At 56.1% G+C, this 17,710-nt stretch overlaps 6 protein-coding genes across 6 annotated transcripts; 4 read left to right on the forward strand and 2 right to left on the reverse strand.

Annotated features, from left to right (window-relative positions):
• Window positions 1-31: 31 nt before the first annotated feature.
• Window positions 32-2,179, forward strand: L226DRAFT_533606 (TRAUB-domain-containing protein). The gene is made up of 7 exons (XM_067680497.1): window positions 32-165; window positions 215-265; window positions 318-414; window positions 482-950; window positions 1,003-1,077; window positions 1,128-1,235; window positions 1,290-2,179. Exons 1-7 carry the CDS (start codon window positions 156-158, stop codon window positions 1,983-1,985), a joined length of 1,506 nt encoding a protein of 501 aa, XP_067537085.1. The 5' UTR covers window positions 32-155; the 3' UTR covers window positions 1,986-2,179.
• Window positions 2,180-2,290: 111 nt separating this feature from the next.
• L226DRAFT_533609 (uncharacterized protein) lies at window positions 2,291-6,240 on the forward strand. Its single transcript, XM_067680498.1, has 17 exons — window positions 2,291-2,434; window positions 2,516-2,527; window positions 2,586-2,650; window positions 2,737-2,764; window positions 2,835-3,068; window positions 3,136-3,190; window positions 3,255-3,266; window positions 3,327-3,529; window positions 3,614-3,872; window positions 4,003-4,089; window positions 4,149-4,158; window positions 4,229-4,320; window positions 4,392-4,494; window positions 4,574-4,816; window positions 4,878-5,083; window positions 5,133-5,267; window positions 5,319-6,240. The coding sequence occupies exons 1-17, from the start codon at window positions 2,367-2,369 to the stop codon at window positions 5,976-5,978; spliced, it is 2,472 nt and encodes an 823-aa protein (XP_067537086.1). The 5' UTR covers window positions 2,291-2,366; the 3' UTR covers window positions 5,979-6,240.
• A 273-nt stretch (window positions 6,241-6,513) lies between these two features.
• L226DRAFT_569768 (cation efflux protein) lies at window positions 6,514-9,702 on the forward strand (the record flags this gene model as incomplete). The annotated part of the gene is made up of 12 exons (XM_067684347.1): window positions 6,514-6,581; window positions 6,638-6,824; window positions 6,874-6,959; window positions 7,013-7,073; window positions 7,130-7,381; window positions 7,431-7,674; window positions 7,732-7,938; window positions 7,992-8,085; window positions 8,142-8,234; window positions 8,771-9,113; window positions 9,168-9,368; window positions 9,430-9,702. 12 exons carry the CDS (start codon window positions 6,514-6,516, stop codon window positions 9,700-9,702), a joined length of 2,109 nt encoding a protein of 702 aa, XP_067537087.1.
• Window positions 9,683-11,327, reverse strand: L226DRAFT_505925 (Rcd1-domain-containing protein; the record flags this gene model as incomplete). Its single annotated transcript, XM_067678055.1, has 6 exons — window positions 9,683-10,078; window positions 10,130-10,199; window positions 10,251-10,540; window positions 10,592-10,698; window positions 10,787-10,942; window positions 11,006-11,327. The coding sequence occupies 6 exons, from the start codon at window positions 11,325-11,327 to the stop codon at window positions 10,019-10,021; spliced, it is 1,005 nt and encodes a 334-aa protein (XP_067537088.1). The 3' UTR covers window positions 9,683-10,018.
• Window positions 11,328-11,506: 179 nt separating this feature from the next.
• L226DRAFT_533610 (L-serine ammonia-lyase) lies at window positions 11,507-15,589 on the reverse strand. Its single transcript, XM_067680499.1, has 23 exons — window positions 14,999-15,589; window positions 14,822-14,910; window positions 14,744-14,766; window positions 14,655-14,677; window positions 14,582-14,588; window positions 14,490-14,527; window positions 14,200-14,422; window positions 14,060-14,097; window positions 13,861-14,000; window positions 13,747-13,785; window positions 13,571-13,642; window positions 13,303-13,430; window positions 12,974-13,220; window positions 12,763-12,909; window positions 12,643-12,696; window positions 12,514-12,586; window positions 12,403-12,447; window positions 12,301-12,342; window positions 12,150-12,208; window positions 12,070-12,088; window positions 11,863-11,999; window positions 11,789-11,797; window positions 11,507-11,737 (listed from the first exon to the last, which is right to left on the reverse strand). The coding sequence occupies exons 1-23, from the start codon at window positions 15,309-15,311 to the stop codon at window positions 11,699-11,701; spliced, it is 2,004 nt and encodes a 667-aa protein (XP_067537089.1). The 5' UTR covers window positions 15,312-15,589; the 3' UTR covers window positions 11,507-11,698.
• A 95-nt stretch (window positions 15,590-15,684) lies between these two features.
• Window positions 15,685-17,151, forward strand: L226DRAFT_533611 (uncharacterized protein). The gene is made up of 3 exons (XM_067680500.1): window positions 15,685-16,797; window positions 16,849-17,062; window positions 17,132-17,151. The coding sequence occupies exons 1-2, from the start codon at window positions 15,772-15,774 to the stop codon at window positions 16,969-16,971; spliced, it is 1,149 nt and encodes a 382-aa protein (XP_067537090.1). The 5' UTR covers window positions 15,685-15,771; the 3' UTR covers window positions 16,972-17,062; window positions 17,132-17,151.
• Window positions 17,152-17,710: the final 559 nt, after the last annotated feature.

Below are 17,710 nucleotides of genomic sequence, written 5' to 3' on the forward strand. Positions count from 1 at the left end.
GTTGCCTTGCTCAAGCGCACGCACACGCTCACAGCACACCCGGCACCGCTCGCTCGCTCCCCGCCTGCCTCTTTCTCTCGACCATCACTCGTCCATCACCCCAGCCTCGCCAATCTCAACCTCAACAAACATTTCTTTCTCTGCGCTCAGAGACCATGGCTGCTCGTATGTGTTCGCCCGCTGCTCGACACCGCCCCGCTCACGTCCTCGCCAGGCCTCTCGCTCAAGGACCAGCTTGCCCAGCTCGACCAGCCTGCTCCCATCGGTGCGTGCTCCCCGTCCGCATGTCTCTCGCGCTAAACTCCCCCGATCACCAGACCTCGACCCCGAGGATGCTCTCGCAGGCATCGACCCCCCAGAACATCGATTCGATATCGATCACTCAGCTGCCAGAGAACACTACGTTGATGTCGCGTGAGTCCTACGCCTTCCCTCGCACACCCCTCTCCATTCATCCCAAGAAGTACTGACCCCCCTCGAGGCCCTCTGCACTACGTAAACTCCATGAGGGTGTGAGCGACCCAAAGTATGACGGCATCCGTACCAGCCGCCGACACCTGTACGAGGACGACGAACCAGTCAGCGAAGATGGAGATGAAATTGGAGATGACGAGTCTGTGTCAGAGGACGCACGCGACCGGGAGGACGGGGGGCTGAGCGACGAGGGCACAGAGGACGACGAAGAATTGCAGAGTCCTGCCGAGGATGGCGTCTCCCAAGAAGACGAATCCGGCTCAGTCTCCGACGACGAAACGCCACACTCTCGCACACAGACAGCACGCAAACAGGTTAGCGAGGCGTCCGCAGGCCTCTCTCGTATCGATCTTGGTCGTTCGGAAACACCGGGAGACAAGCCGGGCGAACCCCAGCCCGAGGGTGACATCGCCGCCCACCTTCGTATCACACACGAGGCGGATAGGAGAAAGGGCAAGGCAGTATCACGTCAGATTGTGAGTTCACCATTCGGGTTCTCGAACGTGCCATGCTCAGTCGGGTGCATAGGCTCTGTGGGATACTCTGCTCGATGCGCGCATCCAGCTACAAAAGGCCGTGACGGCCGCAAACCGGCTCCCTTTGGTTGGTCCACCTCCATTTGTCTCTATCCCTTTTGCTCACGACGCGTGTAGCCGGGCGAGTCTGCGAGCTATGTTTCACATGCAGGTGCTGGCGAGGCGATAGATAGCCTGCTGGACGTGGCTGGTAGCCTTACCGATGAGCTTTTCTCGCTGCAAGAGGTGCGTCATTTCATCTCGCTTCCGTGGACCATCACCCCTGAAGTGCGTGCCCAGGATCTCCTGCGACTTAACGAATCGATAGAACCTCCGGCGCGCAAGCGGCGCAAGCTCGAGGCTGTCTCCGATCCTAGACATGAATACGGCTCAGCATTGCAAGAGCTCTCGAATTCCGCGTCCGTGCTCGAGGCGTGCTATCGTCCGTGGCTCGTGGAGACGCTATCAAAATGGTCGGCCAAGGTGCAAGCCGTAGCCCCGAACGTCCTCCTACCGGACAATCGCGGGTCGTTCATGCGGGACGGCAAGTCCGCGCAAGTGGGAGTTGTTGGCTTGATTGACGAGCTACTCCGTTCGGATGGGACCAAGCTGCTTGATCGGACGAGAAAGCAGAAGGCCAAGCATACGCGGATCAGTCAGGTACCAGGAGAGGACGCGGATGCAGAGGACGAGGAGGAGCGCCTGGACCCGGAGGTATTCGACGACACAGACTACTACCAACAGCTCCTGCGCGATGTGATCACAGCGCGCGGCGGGGCCGATGGGCAGGGGGGAGAGCAGCAGTGGCAGATACAGCAGCGCGAGCGCAAGGCCAAGCGGAAGAAGACGGTGGACACCAAAGCGAGCAAGGGGCGGAAGCTGCGGTATGAAGTGCATGCGAAGCTGCAGAACTTCATGGTGCCTGTGCCGGTCGTGGGAGGGGATTGGCACGAGGAGCAGATTGATGGCCTGTTCTCGTCACTGTTGCAGTCGTAGATTGGTCAATAGAGGTCGCTCGCCCGTCTCGGGGGACGGGTTGCTGTGCGTGGTGGCAAGTGAGCGTAATCGCTGCGCCCGACGGATGCGATTCTTGAGATGATGCTCGGGGCATATAGGCTCGAGCATCGCCCCGAGCATGCTTGGGCCCTTGTGCGGGAGGACGATGGCTGATTCGAGAGGGACAAGCAGCTGGGACAGAGCTCGAAGTCGGTGATGGGCAGCGAATCTGGGGCTTAGCGGGATCTGGATCCGAGTATAAGCTGTGCGTTCCTCGACAGCCGTGAGTAGGCCCCTCCGAGTCCGACGCCCATTCGCGCCCGCCCTCAACACACGTCCTCTCTGCCCAGCAACAACTCTCTTTCGTACCAGCACCGACGCATGTCGAGCCAGAGCCAGCTCGTAAAGAAGCGGCGGAACGCGACCCTCTCGTGCGCCGAGTGCAGGCGGTAAGCATCCCCGATCGCCTTTAAAGCTCCGCAAATTGTAAACGTTCATCCGCTGTCCCCTCGCGTGGCGGGCCTCTCCAGGCTCAAGCTAAGGTGCGTGCTAAACACTCTGGCTCAGAGGCTTGGCCTGAGATGTACACACCCAACAAAGATGTTCCCGAGTCTTCCCCTGCGCAAGCTGCGTGAAGAAAGGCTGTGCTGCCATCTGCCCTGATGGTGCGTTCCTCCCCCCGCGACCCTGCGCCCGACGGCCAGACTAACGTTAACCCCGTATGCGTCTTTGCCCCATAACAACACTGCAGGATCCCTCACCACGGGCAAGGGCAACAGGTAATGCTGTCAGCTCCGCCCTCCGCGGTCTGGCTACTTGCTAACACGCCGGGCCCATCCCCCACTCCAGGTTCGTCTTAGCGAACACCGAGGCTCTCCACGATAAAATCACCATCCTCTCCAACCGGGTTCGAGCTCTGGAGGATGCGCTGCAGGACGCCTATGCACAACTCTCGAACGAACAACACCCCCTGCTGTCAGAGGAGCTCCGTGCCCTCAAGAGACCCTTAGAGAGGGAGTCCCCAGAGGAACAGGCTCAAGAGCAGGAGCAAGAGGCTGTGGAGTCGATCAACGTTGGCTCACTGTAAATCCCATCTCTCGATCTCAACAGATCCCGCCCCGCCTCGCCTAACTTTATTTCTCCATTTTAGATCGATCACCGAGAGTGGCCATACCAAATTCTATGGTGGAATGGCCAATGCTTGGGTACGCACTATTCCGCGAGAGTTAAGCGTGGCGCTAGGTGCTGACAACATGTCCGTGTTTCCAGTATCTGCTTCAGGTAGGCCGCCGGCGTCGTCTTTATGTAGCCGTAGTCTGGTCGCTTAGGGTCGTATATTAGAATGAAGCAGGAAGCGACGATGAGGAAGATAGTCCTCAGATCCAGCTACCCACGGACATCCCGTGGCTCAGTCACACCTTCCCCTTCTATACCGCGGTCACTGAGACCGCGGCCGGGATCCGCACTTCCGTCCTAGCCTCTCTTCCCGACCATGCGAAGGCCCGCGAACTGGTCAATCTCTACTACAAGCATGCAGCATGGATGTACGTCATGTCACCAGATCCCACACACCTTCACCCCGTTGTTCCACCGGACGCTTCTCGCTAATCTAATAATCACCGTCGCAGGTATAACCCGATCCCCGAAGCCGAATTCGAGGAAACCATCTTCTCGCGCGTGTACGACCAACGCATGGAGACTGAACCCGCGCCGATGGACTCGCATCGTCTCGCCGTCCTGTGCCTCGTGTTGGGGCTCGGTGCACTGCTCGATCTCGACAAGCCATCACTTTCTGCGGAAGCGATGCGGTACTATCAGCTTGGTCGGGCAGTCCTCAGCGTAGACTCCGTCCTAGAGTCGCAATCAATACCGGCAATTCAAGCCCTGGTGCGTATGTCCCCTTGCACCGGCACGCGTTTTATATCAGCCGCGGCAGCAGCTGCCACCACAGGGCTGCAGCCGCTGTCGTGCGCTTCGCACCGATGTCCACGGATCGTTGCTCATCGCACGTGAGTAGATCCTCATGTGCCACTACATGTTCCTCTCCTTCGTCGAGGGTCCCCGCTGGGCTCTGATGGGTCTTGCCGTAAAATTGGCCCAGAGTGTGAGTCTTTCGTCCGCCCTTGTACCCCTGCCCACTCGCTGACCGATCTCCTCCGCTAGCTTGGTCTCCGTGAGCCTCCATTTCCATTGCTCTGAGACCTGACCTCACCGCTAACCGACGAATAATGATACCATCCCAGATCGTGATAGTGGGCGGTGGAACTTGGGTCCGAAAGAAACTTTCAGGCGGCGCTCGTTATTCTACGAACTATATACCTATGACTCGTGGCAGGTGCGCGAAACCCTTGCCGGGCGAGACCGTCTTTTTTCCAGCATAGTAACTCGTTCCCGACCCTGTCTTAGAGTCTCACGTATGGCCGTCCACCTTCCTTCGCTACGGCCTTCATCGACTGCCAGATGGCACAAGAGCCGACGAGGAATGAGCAGGGTGAATTGGAGATGAGTTGTGAGTGCCCGGTTGGTCTCGTGTGGCTCACGTCACGTCGGTCTAACCGCTTCTGCTATCTATAAATCCGATCCGCCAGTCGCCGCTTGGAAACACCGCTTCTCATTCAAATGCCTGAGCGTTGTGCACGAGCAAGCCTTCGGCGCAAAAGTCCCGCGCTACCACGCCATCGGTGAGCTCGACAAGAAGGTTCGCGACTTCTACGTGCCGCCGTCCCTTCGTGTGCCCGGCTTCGGCGGCGCGTCCCTTGACGACCCACATGTTCAGCCACCCATTGAGCTAACGATGCAGCGGTACATCGCTTTTGCAATCCGAGAGATATGTGCGTATTGTCATGACCTCGTCCCCTCGTTCTTGTGATTGACGTGGCAGTTACAACGCAGCTCTATTCTACCTCCATCGCGGTTTCTTCGCAAAGGCCTTAGAAGATCACCCGGGCGACCCGCTGGGGAGCAAGTACGCGCCATCTGTTCTGGCGGCGTACAACAGCGCCTGTTCCTTTGTCGGCCTCATCAGGAGCCTCTACTCTCAGCATCCGGGTCTCACAGAACGCATGTGGTTCCTCTTCACTCACGTCTTCTCTTGCACGGTGCGTTTGAGCATGTCTCGTTCGAGTCTATCCGCTGATTGTGCGGCAGATCGTCCTTGGCTCCATCGCCACGAAGTGTCCCTCTATGGCGCTTGCCCCTTCTGCACTTTCTAACCTTGATTCTGCGCTCAACCTGTTCAACGACGTCTCCAATGCCGGCAATGCACGCGCCGCCAAAGTACTGGTAAGTAAAACCACTGCTGTACCCCGAGGCTAATATTGAGCCATTACGTAGCCTGTTCTTCGGAAACTCAAGGACAGGGCTCTAGTGGCCAAGCAGTCTGTCGGCGTTGGTTCTGCGAGCAGCATGGGCGTCCCGCGTCCCTCTGCAGATATCATCGTCAAGGAGGAAGACGAAGAGCTCGCCGCGCTCGGCGGCAAGACCAGGCTCGTCTCGAGGAAGTCCCCGACACATTCGCAGCCATCGTCGCCGCACGCATCGTCGCAAAATTCCACTAGCCCCATTGAGCAGACTGCATCTCTGTACATGTCTCCTGAGACTCCACCTTCGGCTGCAGAGACTGCCTCTCCCCCTCTTCCGGAAGCCCAGTGGAACGGTGGTGGGTACATGCCGCAGACGGACATGTATGGATACTCGTACCCCTCCCACGACATGGGCGAGTGGCAGCCACCCCAGCCTCAGCCCCCTCAGCCCCAACCTCAGCTCCAACCCCAGCATCTACACCCACACATGCCGATGCAGAGTGCGCTGGACATGGGTGCAGTGCCTTATGGCAATGGCAATGGGTACGCTGATCACGCGCAGCCCATGGCTGGCCACCACCCCCAGTACATGCAGCCTCATTCTCCCATCCACGGCCAGGTCCACCACATGCACGCAAGCGACCCGCACGCGTCTTGGAACTATCTATTCGCACAGTTTAACCAGGTTTGAGTCATGGTGGTTCTATAGGTGTCTTTTGGCGCTGTCATGGTCGTGTCGGGTCTGATATTTGCTGCTGCGTCGTGATCGCTTTGTTTGTTACGTATACTACGCGCTTTTGCTGCTATGTGGTCTGTATTGATGTTGTGTGTGCTTGCGTAAAGTACCTCGCTGGTCTTGAAGCCTTATGTACCTTGTAACGCTGCTGTATGTTTAGTAATCAGGCTGAGGTCGGATGAGCTTAAGCTTGTTCTACACAACTTGTGATGGAGGGAAGCGCCGACGGTATGCGAGTGTGGCCCGCGTCACGATCACTCCTCCCCGCAAGTCCGAGCGTGCCTCTTGCCTCCTCCTTGCGGTCCTTCGTAATCTCGCCTTCCGGCCTTTCTGGCCAGAGTTCTCAGTCGCTTCCCCTTACTCTCCTGCTACACGACTTGCTGGCCAACCAAACTGACCGCGTCACGGACTGGGTACAGACATTCCTTCCTGGACCTCGGGACTGAATTGGACACGATTGTCTTACTCGGCCAACGAAACTGGCGAGATCATGGATACTGTGGACTCGCGTACGCGAGGGAAGATATCCCTCCATTCCTCAGGCTCCCTGACCTCTTCGTGAGTACACGCTTCGCGGACTCCTTGTACGTACTAACCTGTATATCATCATGTAGCTCCGTTCTATCACGACGCCTCCTCGCGGATGTCTTGCTCGCCATTGCGCTCAATGCTGGGAAGGATTATCTTCTTGCTGAAGTTGGGGTGTTCTGGGTGCTAGTCAGGGTACTGGCATGCGGAGCGTTGGCCGTAGTGGTGTGGCTGGTGACGTCGGGGCAGTTGCAGACCAAACGATTCACTGAGGTATGTCCGTCGACTATGTCGCGCGCCCAACATCTGAGCGAGAGTGTAGTGGTCGGTAGTGGGGATGTCGTCATTGTTACTGTTCTTGCGGCTCGCTGGACTGTTCACGGCCCTATACCGACTACCTTCCACTCGGTACGTGTTCTTCCAATACTAGCGAGTGCACATCCGACTTACGGCACATGCAGTGTGATTCTGTTCATCCATTTCTCTCCCATATGGTTCAGGTCTTTGACCGGTCTCACCTCTGTAAGCGCATGTGTACAAGCAGTTGACGTTATGAGCTCACCCCGACCTTTATGCAGGTCAGGCGAGGGTCATGCATCCTTCTCTCCTTGACCTTGTCATTCCTTTGGGATGCCAGGTTCCACCCATCCAACTTTGGAGATTGCCTCCCTGCGTATGGCGCACTCATCGTGGAAGCTGTCTGCTCTACGGCTTTGGAGCATACAGACAGTGTCCTATCACCTTCACTGGGCCCTACCATGTCCGAGGCTTTGAGTATACTAGGGGCATGCGTATTCAGCCTGCCCCTCTATACGCTCAGACATATTCTGGTCCGTCTTTCACCTAACTATCTCTGACAACGGCTGATTGTTATCATAGCTGTCAGACCATAGCCACCCTATACCGAGTCTGACTGCACTCGCAGTATTGCCATGCTTGGCATATGTGATACTCTACTTAGTGCCTCGGTCATCTATCAGCACCAACATCGCGGTCACTTCACCTAGGTATATCGTCTCGTCCTACGTCACGACGTATGTCACCGCCGTGGTCTTCGGGTTTCTTGGTTTCGGCCATTTGCCGCGGTTCGCGGACTTCGTCGTTCCTGCTATGTTGCTGTATGGTGAGTTGCTGTACATATGCGCCTCTCCTGGTTCACTGAAAGGCATTGGTATCGCAGGGATGTATCCGACCACAGCCGAGCCCTCTCATGGAGCTGCCTCCTATTACGCCACTACAAGTCGTTTGGCGCGAGCATACCTCAAGGATATCCTCTCGAGTCCGGAGTCCCGGAAGATATTCTACTTTTTGATGTTGAACATGGGCTACATGATGGTCCAGATGTTATACGGTATCTGGACGAATAGTCTGGGGCTGATCTCTGATGGTACGTGTATGGATGGACACGTTGACTCATGCTCGCAACTGAGCCATTTTCAGCTATCCATATGGCCTTTGACTGCATGGCTATCGCTGTTGGTCTCATCGCGTCCGTCATGGCACGCTGGCCCCCGAACGAACGCTTCACGTATGGGTGTGTATAGTCTCACTCATCGGATACATGACGTCATTGCTCAACTTCGTATACAGCTACGGTCGCATTGAGACACTTTCCGGTTTTGCGAACGGGATATTCCTGATCCTTATATCGGTATTCATTGTCTTTGAGGCCATTCAACGCTTGTGAGTCGAAGTTCCCGCTTGGAGGCTTGCATCTCGTGGGATCTGACGTGTCTCTTGCAGGCTGGACCCTCCAGAAATGAATACAAGCCAGCTACTTCTTGTCAGCACCTTGGGTTTGGGAGTCAATCTATTTGGTATGTTTGCAATGGGCGGACATCACCATGTAAGTGGATTGGTTCGTCATGCCTTCGCGATCCTTCTAATTGAAACGTCCAGGGTGGACATTCTCACTCCCATTCTCATGGGCACAGTCATGGGCCTGCTGTTTCTCCAGCGCCCATTTCCCCTGTAGACCATAGCCATAGTCACAGTCATGATCATGATCACGACCCCACCCACAGTCATGACCACGATCACTCGCATTCACACTCACATTCCATCCAAGATCATTGTGATGACGATGCCCACTCGCATTCACATTCACACTCTACCCCCCTTCCGCTTCCTTCAAGTGTCGGTGGTCATTCACACTCTTACTCGATCTCACATCCGCCTTCCGATCCCCACTCTCATTCTCATAGTGCACACGAACTCAGTCACTCTCACTCGCACGCACCAAATCCCTCCAACGATACCAGTAATACCCACAAATCTTCGGCACCTACCCGACCTGGCCTACACTCGCGCCACCCATCTCTGGAGACCAAAGTCGATCCTCCATCCCACCTCCATCTTCACCCTGCACACGCACGCCTGCAAGCGGAGAACTCATTGCCCATCTCCCCCATCACGCCAAATTACAAGTTCGGCCACGACGACCACTTCGAGACGCACCACTCGTCCGGGCATGCGCCAAACCTCCATGACCACAGCCATGTGCACGACCATCATGAAGGGCACAGCGACAACATGCGAGGGGTCTTCCTCCACGTCATGGCCGTATGTCCTGATCTATGCCCTTAACCTGACGATCATGCTCATAACGAGATGCAGGACACGCTCGGATCCGTCGGTGTCATCGTCTCGACGCTCCTGATTCAGCTGTATGGCTGGACAGGATTTGACCCCATCGCCTCACTCTTCATTGCCATTCTGATTGCTGCAAGTGTCATTCCTCTGGTCATTGACACCGGCAAGGTCCTTGCACTGGACTTGGACTCCAAGGAAAAGTCCATCCGGGACGCACTCACCGAGGTAAGTTGCTATCTCGACATATAGATCGTCTCTGAAGTACCCACGCAATGTCTCTGCACAGCTCGCACCGATCGAAGGGCTCGCATCCTATTCGTCTCCACGATTCTGGCCAAAGGACTCTTCAAGCGTCATTGGCACGATCCACGTCCAGTTATCGCCTTCTGCGTCTTCCCTCGACCCGGGCGGACCTCACTCGAGCACTAGAACGACTACAGCGCGAGTAGATCGTGTAGTCGAGCGCGTTGACAAACTCCTCCGCAATGGCATCTCTGGATTGGAGGAGCTCACGATCCAGGTCGAGGACTCTACCTCACACAATCACTATGCAGATTAACCTCGTCAGTAGAAACGTGTACTATATTTTACAATGCGAGGGACATTCAATGTAAGCTACGACCATACGCCAGACAATAGACAGAGCGTGCAACGTTCTATCAACGAAATCCGAAGCTAGGGATTAGGAGGTACATGTCGTAGTGTGAGATAGTCCCCTTTCCTTGCCCGCTCCCTGTGCTCTGAGAACCCCGCGGGTAGCTACATGAGCAGCGAGTAGCAGACCAGGAACCAGCACCCAGGAGCGTACTAGTAAAACAAAAGAAAATACAAGCAACCTGGGTAAATGATGTCCGTGAATATGGTCCGTGTACACGTCACTGCTCGTTGAGGTTGTTGAGCAAGGTCGTCAAACATCTCTTCGTCACCATATCGCCCTGAAGAGTGATAGTTAGCAGACACACACAATGCAGGCCGCTAAGAGGTACCTTGAGCAATGCGTTGAAGGTATTGTCACGAAGCGGCTCCGGCAAGCAAGCCCGAAGTGCCTCACGCGCCCTACATATGTGCGGTCAGACGAAGCTTCAAGCGAGCATGCATAGGACATACCTCAGATTGTCGCTCAAACGCAGGTAGCACCGTACCACATGCTTGAGCAAGCGGACCGCCTGAGTCTCCACCAGCTGGTTGACCATGTTGCTGAGAACGGTACCAACAGCGTAGAACCGCTCATAGGTGTGACAAATGTACGTCAAGCCAGTCTCATCGAGGAGGATCTTCTGGACAATGAAGATGGCGACGGTTTTCGAAAGTTCCGAACCGGTTTCCATGATTCGCAAGCACAGGGGGATAATCTCCGTGGAAAGGAGGAAGTGGATGACGGGGGTGTTATCATTTTGCTGGAACGACATGAGTACGGCGTTGGAACGGTCGGGATGCAGCCAACGTACCTTGACCAGGGCTCCAATGACTCCGAGAGAAGTGAGACGAAGGTATTCGAAGGGACGCGTTTTTGAAGTCGTGTTAAGAAAGGGGTATAAGAAGAGGGGGATATGGGCTGTAAAGTCAAAAAGTCAACAAGCGTTCCTTGAAGGAAGGACTACAATGACATCTGGAGCAGGTTCCGGTGAGCCGAGCACACGTACCATTCAGGAAGAGCTGGCGAGTCTCTGGATGAGAAGCTACACATTGCAGGAGAGCTAGAGCATTGCAGACGCGATTGGATACATGGGCGGTGAGATTAGGTGGGGATAATAGCGGATAAACAGAGACGATTTCTTGAAGGAGTGCGGGCATAATGCCTATATCACAGCACATGCAGTCAGCATACGCTTCGAAAGGTGTAGTGACAGTGGTATACACACCAAAAGAATGCCAAAGAACCAAAGCAAGGTCGTCATACTGCTCTCTCTTCTTGCTAAGTTCGAGCAGCGCACTCTCGCGAGCCTCCGCGTTCAAAAGATCGATCACGAGGGCATAGATCTTGCTCTCTTCATTAACACTGAGTGCGGGGTTCGGGGTGCTGCCGGGCAGGAAGACACCCTGGTGGGGTGTGGGGTGTGAGAGCGGCGGGAGGGGGTTGGTCTGGAGGTCAGAGTAGCCCTGGACGCCGCGCTGATACGAGTTGTACTGCTGGAGGTTGTGTTGCATGTACGAGACGGGCTTCGGCGAGATGAGCCCCGCCATCGAGGAGAACGTAGCAGTAGGCACGACGAGCGCGGGGTCGGGGTCAACGTTGGGGTCAGAGTTGAGATTGAGAACGGCAGCTGCAGTGTCAGGCGGGGGCTTAGTCAGCACATAGGCGCTTAACACGCCTTACGCGGTGGAACTCTCCGCAACGCCGCCGGCAAAGAAAGACAGCCATTGGCCAACTCTTTTAACCAACTCGATAGTTAGCACTAGTGTGTCTCGATAACGTCGATATGTGGCGACAGGAAAAACAAATGATACTACATCCAACGAGTCATCGTTCATGCAGTCCGGGGGAATAATCACTCGGCATCTATGCGTACTCCAATCTCTAGGTCTATGGCAGTCAAAACTTGCAGAGTTCTGGTTCAGCAAGCCGGAACGGTAAGGGGAATCCTGACAGTTCGCTGAAGCGCATGGTTTAGTACGGTTCGACCACTGAGATGTCGGAAACCTACCGCAAGGCCCTGCGCGGGAGAAGCAAGCGTGACAATCAGCATTTGTCTCTGTCAATGCGGACGTATGCACCCACTGAAAGGCTAGTTTCCTTGTACTTGACGCTCATATCAGCAGCGGTCAGCCGCATCGCCTCTATCGCCTCGTCTAGTGTCACGCTGTATACATTCTGGCTCGCCATCGCAAGTTGTGCGGCCGTAATCGCCTTGACAGCTGCAGCCAAATTGTCAGTTTCGTGCTTCGTCGCAGTGGCCGTTGGAAAGCCGCCAGCTCCTCCACGTACCACCTAGGCTGTTACGCTCCTATTAGACGAAAGAGACGGAGTGTCAGCGCAGCGTCAGGCTTAACAAGAGATCCGCGCACTATACAAGGCACCTGGACCAGCCCGTCGATGGGGTCGCACGTCAACCCCAAATTGTGTTCTGCGAAGAGAAGGCCCGCGGGAATGAAACATATCAGTGTCAACGGCACAATTCACGGACCGTGTTGCAGCCCAGTTGAGTGGTATCCTGACCTATGCCTATCTCGGCCGCTTGCAAAATTGTTTCCGGCGATGCTGGGCGTCCGGTTTAGCGTGTGACGGGGTCAAGATTAATGTCATAAAACGGGGACATACCTCCCAGACACGCGGCGAACCCTGCGCTTGCCATCGAACACGCCACTAAGTAGAGAGAGGTCCAGGCTCATCAGGACTGAACACACAAGAGAGGCGCGCAATAAAACATACCGCCGACTTCAGCCTGACATCCCCCTTCCGCTGCCGAGATGGTGCTGCCGCGTTTGAATAGCATACCGACAGCCTGGCTCTCTCTGAGCTTATACCCCAATAATTGCGCTCGGAAATTGTGGCACATACCGCGGCCGTTAGAAGGAATGTGACGACCGACTTCTCGGGGTCGTCGCTGACAAACTGTGCAACCGACATCAGCCCCATCAGGCCACTTTCTCGACATTGTAAAGCAGATCCTCGCCCTACCTCCACGATGTACTTGAGCACCGCCGGAATAACTCCAGCTGCGCCATTGGTGGGAGACGTGACAATCCGACCGCCGCTGGCGTTAACCTCATTTACCGCAATAGCGTAACATGACAAGAAATCCATAGCGGGGATCATCGTCTTCCTCTGTCGTTCATGTCCGCATAATCAGCCGCCTGTTCTCACTCCGCAGAAGGAGGGTACTGCTTACCGGCGGCATGGGCGTGACGGGGTGGTCTAGAGTCCCGACCACGCGTGTGGGACGAGAGGCGGAAATCCTGCGTCCCGGGCGCATGCTGCTATCACCACCGTTCCCGTTCCCGTTCCCGTTCTCAACGTCCGCGGAGGAGTTGGTGGCTGCGAAGGCCTCTGGGGCACCGATCTGGCCGGCAGGTGTCGCATTCGTGCCCGCATCGATCGCGGGAAGGCCACCAGCAGAGGCCAGGCCGGGGTAGAAGCTGCGAAGAGGGCACAAAGCAAACGAGGATGACTCAATTACCAACGACGGCGGAAGAGAAGAGAACGTGCAGAGGAACGTACCCTCGCATGAGACGGCGATAGAGCATGGGCGCACGCCGGCGGAGACCTATTCTGCCGGGAAGCTTCTCCTCTGCAGAGGTCACGCCTGTCCGTATGCAGTCGTCCATGACGCTCCAGATGCGCATCAACTACAGAACAACGCGGGTACGACGGTCAGTGCTTGATCGAGGACAGACATGGGGCAGAGGCATCGTGCCGACGCCTATGCCTAGCGGACGGGGCGTCGGGCGCGGCACGAAGAACACGGAGTTGGGAGGAACAAGGGTACCTTCTCATGCACTTCCTCGTGCGAGTATCCGAAATGGAGTTCATTGTCGTAGACCATCTGGGCGATGGTCATCTAGACCGCGGGCGGGCGGAAAGAGGTCAGTATCCATGGCAATGCTTACATGCGCACGCGAATTGCGTCGAGGGAATGAGGTAAGAAGCAACCCCATCACGTACATTATGCTTCTTCGTAAGGGCAAGAAGGCTGTCGCCCGACTACGCCGCAAGAACAATATTCCAATGCAGTCAGATCTCGGAACAGCCACGACAAAAAACTCAAGCGTGACACACCGAGAATGGATATGGTGGCTGAGTGGGGTCTCGGGGCTGGGCGGCCTCACCGGGTGCCCCTTCGGAACTATGCGGCTGGTGTAACCGTGCACCATGTACGACGCTCTTGTCCACGCCCTTGTAAAACAAGTTCTCGTCCACTAAGCCCGTCGGGTAAGCGTCGGCCCGTGCGCAGAATGAATGGATAATGCCACATTACCTTTTGTCTTCTCGTTCACGACGAAACCGCCGCCCACGCTATTCACATGGCGTCAACGTTAATGAATAATATAATTGGGTATCAGTGGTGTCGGTGTTCTGCCATAATGGTCGACGAAGCGGTGTGGCGGCTTCACACACCTGAAGTATTCATTTGTTGCCAGCAAATCACCGTCTTCCCCGAACACAGAAAACCGCATGCCGTTCGGATGGGTCTTGAGGACATGGTCCCAGCGCCACACCATGTCCCTGTCCATGTCGTACACAATCCGGTGGCGTCCGCCCAGCACGAGAGTCTTGTTCTCGAGGATTGATGCATAGCGTGACGGGATCGTGCCGGTGTCAATTGTTTCTGGGTCGCACCCTGCAAATTCAAGTACAAGAAATGTTAAGCGTGTACACATGGAACCGGGGAAAGCGGATCTCGTTACCTTCGAGCCCCAATAGAATGGCCTGTGGAGTGTGATGGCTGCAGGCGCATATCTATCAGGATATTTCCGGTACGAGCAAGGTGTGTTCGCACCCTTTCCCTGCAAAAGCACGAATGCACCGCCGTCAGCAACGTAGACTATGACGCATGGAGCAGCTGCACGCACCAGTTGCCGCGAGAGAACCGTAGCTTCAAACGACATCAGGCTCAGTCTCTTCTCTCGCATGAGTTCATTTGGACACGAGGTAAACTTACAGAGTAACCTTGACGGTCTGGACCTATCGCCGAAAGTACGTCAGCGGACGCGACACACGGGTGGAACCACAAGAATACCTTTTCGAGCAAACCGAGTGCCTCCAAGTCACCAATAAAGATCTTCCCCGCACGCATAGGCCCAACCGTATGCGAAGAACTCGGACCGACTGCATGTTCGCGTAGACGTAGCTCAGCACCCAATCCGAGGAGGCGCATTTGCCTGGCCCCGGTATCATGGTGTGGCGGAAGACGCACCTCCAATGCTGAACAAGTCGAAAGTAGAAATGACCGCGTGTTCATGTTCTCGCTCGTGCGCTCCTACGATGTTCAGCTCTTCCGCGGGGATCGCATCCTCGTCTTCCTCGTTGGGGCGTCGCACGGCCTCGGCGGTCGCATCATTCCTTCTTCTGGCAGTTGCGACGAAAGTTCGCTTCCCTGTGTATATCGTAGCTGGCTGGACGTGTCGCACAAATCGTGCTTGCGCCTGGTGAGTCAGAGGATGGGTTGAGAGATGGAACGCCAGCGCACGGCGCGTCGGCGCGAGTTGCTTTCTTGCCGCGGTGAGCATCGTGCCACCTCAACTGATCAAACCTCTGGGATGTCTGCTTGGAGACCACTGCGTCCAGGTCCAGGTCAGTTTTCGAAGTCCTATACGCGCAAGAGAAGGTGGTAGTCGGAGGATAAGATATGCTGTTGTAAAACGCCCGGTGACCGTTCGAAGTGTATGTAACCCGGCCTTTCGTTTGTGCTTCTCCCCTCCGACCTCGGAGTCGGAACGCCAGAACTCTGACCATAGCCCTAACCCGACTCCAGGGGCAGGCATGTGACCGCGCTCTCTCGCGGCTGCGTCTCTCTCGTCCTCCCCCCATCTCGCTAAAGGTCCGGTCGCCGTTCCACGTCTCATCTGAGTGACTGCGCGACGCGTTTCATATAACGCGGTAATAAAATCCCCTGGGAGAACCGCCCACGCACTCTCGGGCGACAATCGATAACTTTTGCAATCTTTCACATCCCATCAACCCTACCCAATGTCTGTGCAACCCGCGACAGCCTCATCCTCCCCATCCATCTGTTCACAACCGCTACACATCCGGAGTGACCCCTACGCCGGGAGAAAGTACCACGCATCAACCGCCCTCCCCGCCAACTTTGATCTCTTGGGTGATTGCACGCCATATTCATACACCATCTGGAAGCGCTTCCGGAACGAGGTCTGCGCCGAGTGTTGGCGGTATGATCGCGGTCGCAGGTCGTTCCTCACCCGACGCGATGACGAGGGCCACGGTAGAAACCAAGGTAGCGCAGCAGGGGGCGGCCGCGCGACGAAAGGTGCTACAGCTGTCGGGGCGGGACTGTGGTTCTGTGACGAGCGCTGCCAGGAGAGCTGGATCACCCGGGAAGGGCTTGACGCAGTGGACCTCTTGAGACGGCTTGAAGGAGCGAGGCAGAAGAAGATGAACGCCACATCCTCAGTAGACACGGGCGCGGAGCTCAAGGACATGACGCAGGAAGATGCTGATCGAGCATGGGACTCGGTGCGCGAACGAGAAAGGCGGCCGAAAGAGGTTCGCAAGTGGCGCGATATCCAGCTGGACGACTACGAGACGGACATGGCTCGATACGTCCTCCTCGCCCTGCTCCGCTGTCAACGCGAACAATTGCGGTTGCAACGCAATTGCACCCGCCACTGTAACTGTCAGCCTTCAAATCTTTCCTGTTGGACCCTGGAAAACGGCCAGACCCTGGACGGCAGCCCGGCGGGCGTGCGCTCCGACTCGAGGAACGGTTGCGAACAAGGTTCAGACTGGCGGACGTTCTCTTCTCTCCAGACGAACGAATCATCGCTTTTGCGCGCATGTCCCGAGATCCTGGCGCACCAGACACGGATCTATCAACTTCTGAGAGGCCGCTTCGGTACTAATGCTGCGGCGAACACCGTCTCTCAACTACCTTCGCGAAGCATCCTTCCACCCGCTCATTCTCCACAAGGCATCGGGCTTGCATCCTGGGCGGAGGCGGACGAAGACACCAAGCTGTGTAGGGGACCAGACCTGGTGGACATTATCAGCATCGAGAACGTGCGGAGAATTTTAGGGGTCGACCCGGGGAACTCGTTCGGGATTTGGGAGGTGCCCCTGATGGAGGAGAGCGAATGTCTTGGGTTCGCGGTGTATCCTGTAGCGTCTTTCTTCAATCACCGTGAGTGCGAACGCAACTGGTACGGGTGATATGGAGCCTGATCCGAAGTCGGCAGATTGCTCGCCTAACGTGCGGAAGGAGAGAGACGGACGACGGTTGCGATTCCTGACGACGCGTTCTGTGAGGGAAGGAGGAGAGTTGTGCATCAGCTACGGGCACGTGGAGGGCATGAGCTGGACGGAACGACAGAAAGAGTTGCTTGAAGGGTGGTATTTCAAATGCAGGTGCAGTCGATGCACGGCTGAGGAACCAGGGACTCGAGGCTGAGCTGAGCCGGTTAGAGGGAGGGTGCTGATAGAGGAACTCACATGAGCGAGTACGGGCGCTGCCGTCGTGCCGAACGAGTTGTTCAGGATGTGTGGCGGTAGTTATGTACTCCGACGGTAGAAACGACGGCGTCGCGAGCTTGGCGACCATGAGTGAGTTGTTCGGAAACGAGATGCTCAGCGACGTCGGAGAAGGCTGGATCATCGGAGAGGGGCAGCTGAGGTCCGTGGGTGATAACAATGAGGAGAGACGAGCGTTAGGGGATCGGGCGGGTGGAAGGGTGGGATATGCAGATAGACATGCAACGGCTATGCGACGTCAGGGCGATGCAATGGAAGACAGGATGTAGCCAACAAGCTCGAGCTCTCCGTGGCGGGACGCGAGGACCAGGAATGCAGCGGGTGGCAGCATGCACACGCGCGGGGTAAGCAATAGTATGTTGGAAGTAAGTATCAGAACAAGCATGGGGCGAGGAGAAGATAAATGATTGGATGGTTATCA

This window comes from Lentinus tigrinus (genome assembly GCF_003813185.1).
Source record: "Lentinus tigrinus ALCF2SS1-7 unplaced genomic scaffold L226scaffold_8, whole genome shotgun sequence".
Classification (NCBI taxonomy): Eukaryota; Fungi; Basidiomycota; class Agaricomycetes; order Polyporales; family Polyporaceae; genus Lentinus; species Lentinus tigrinus.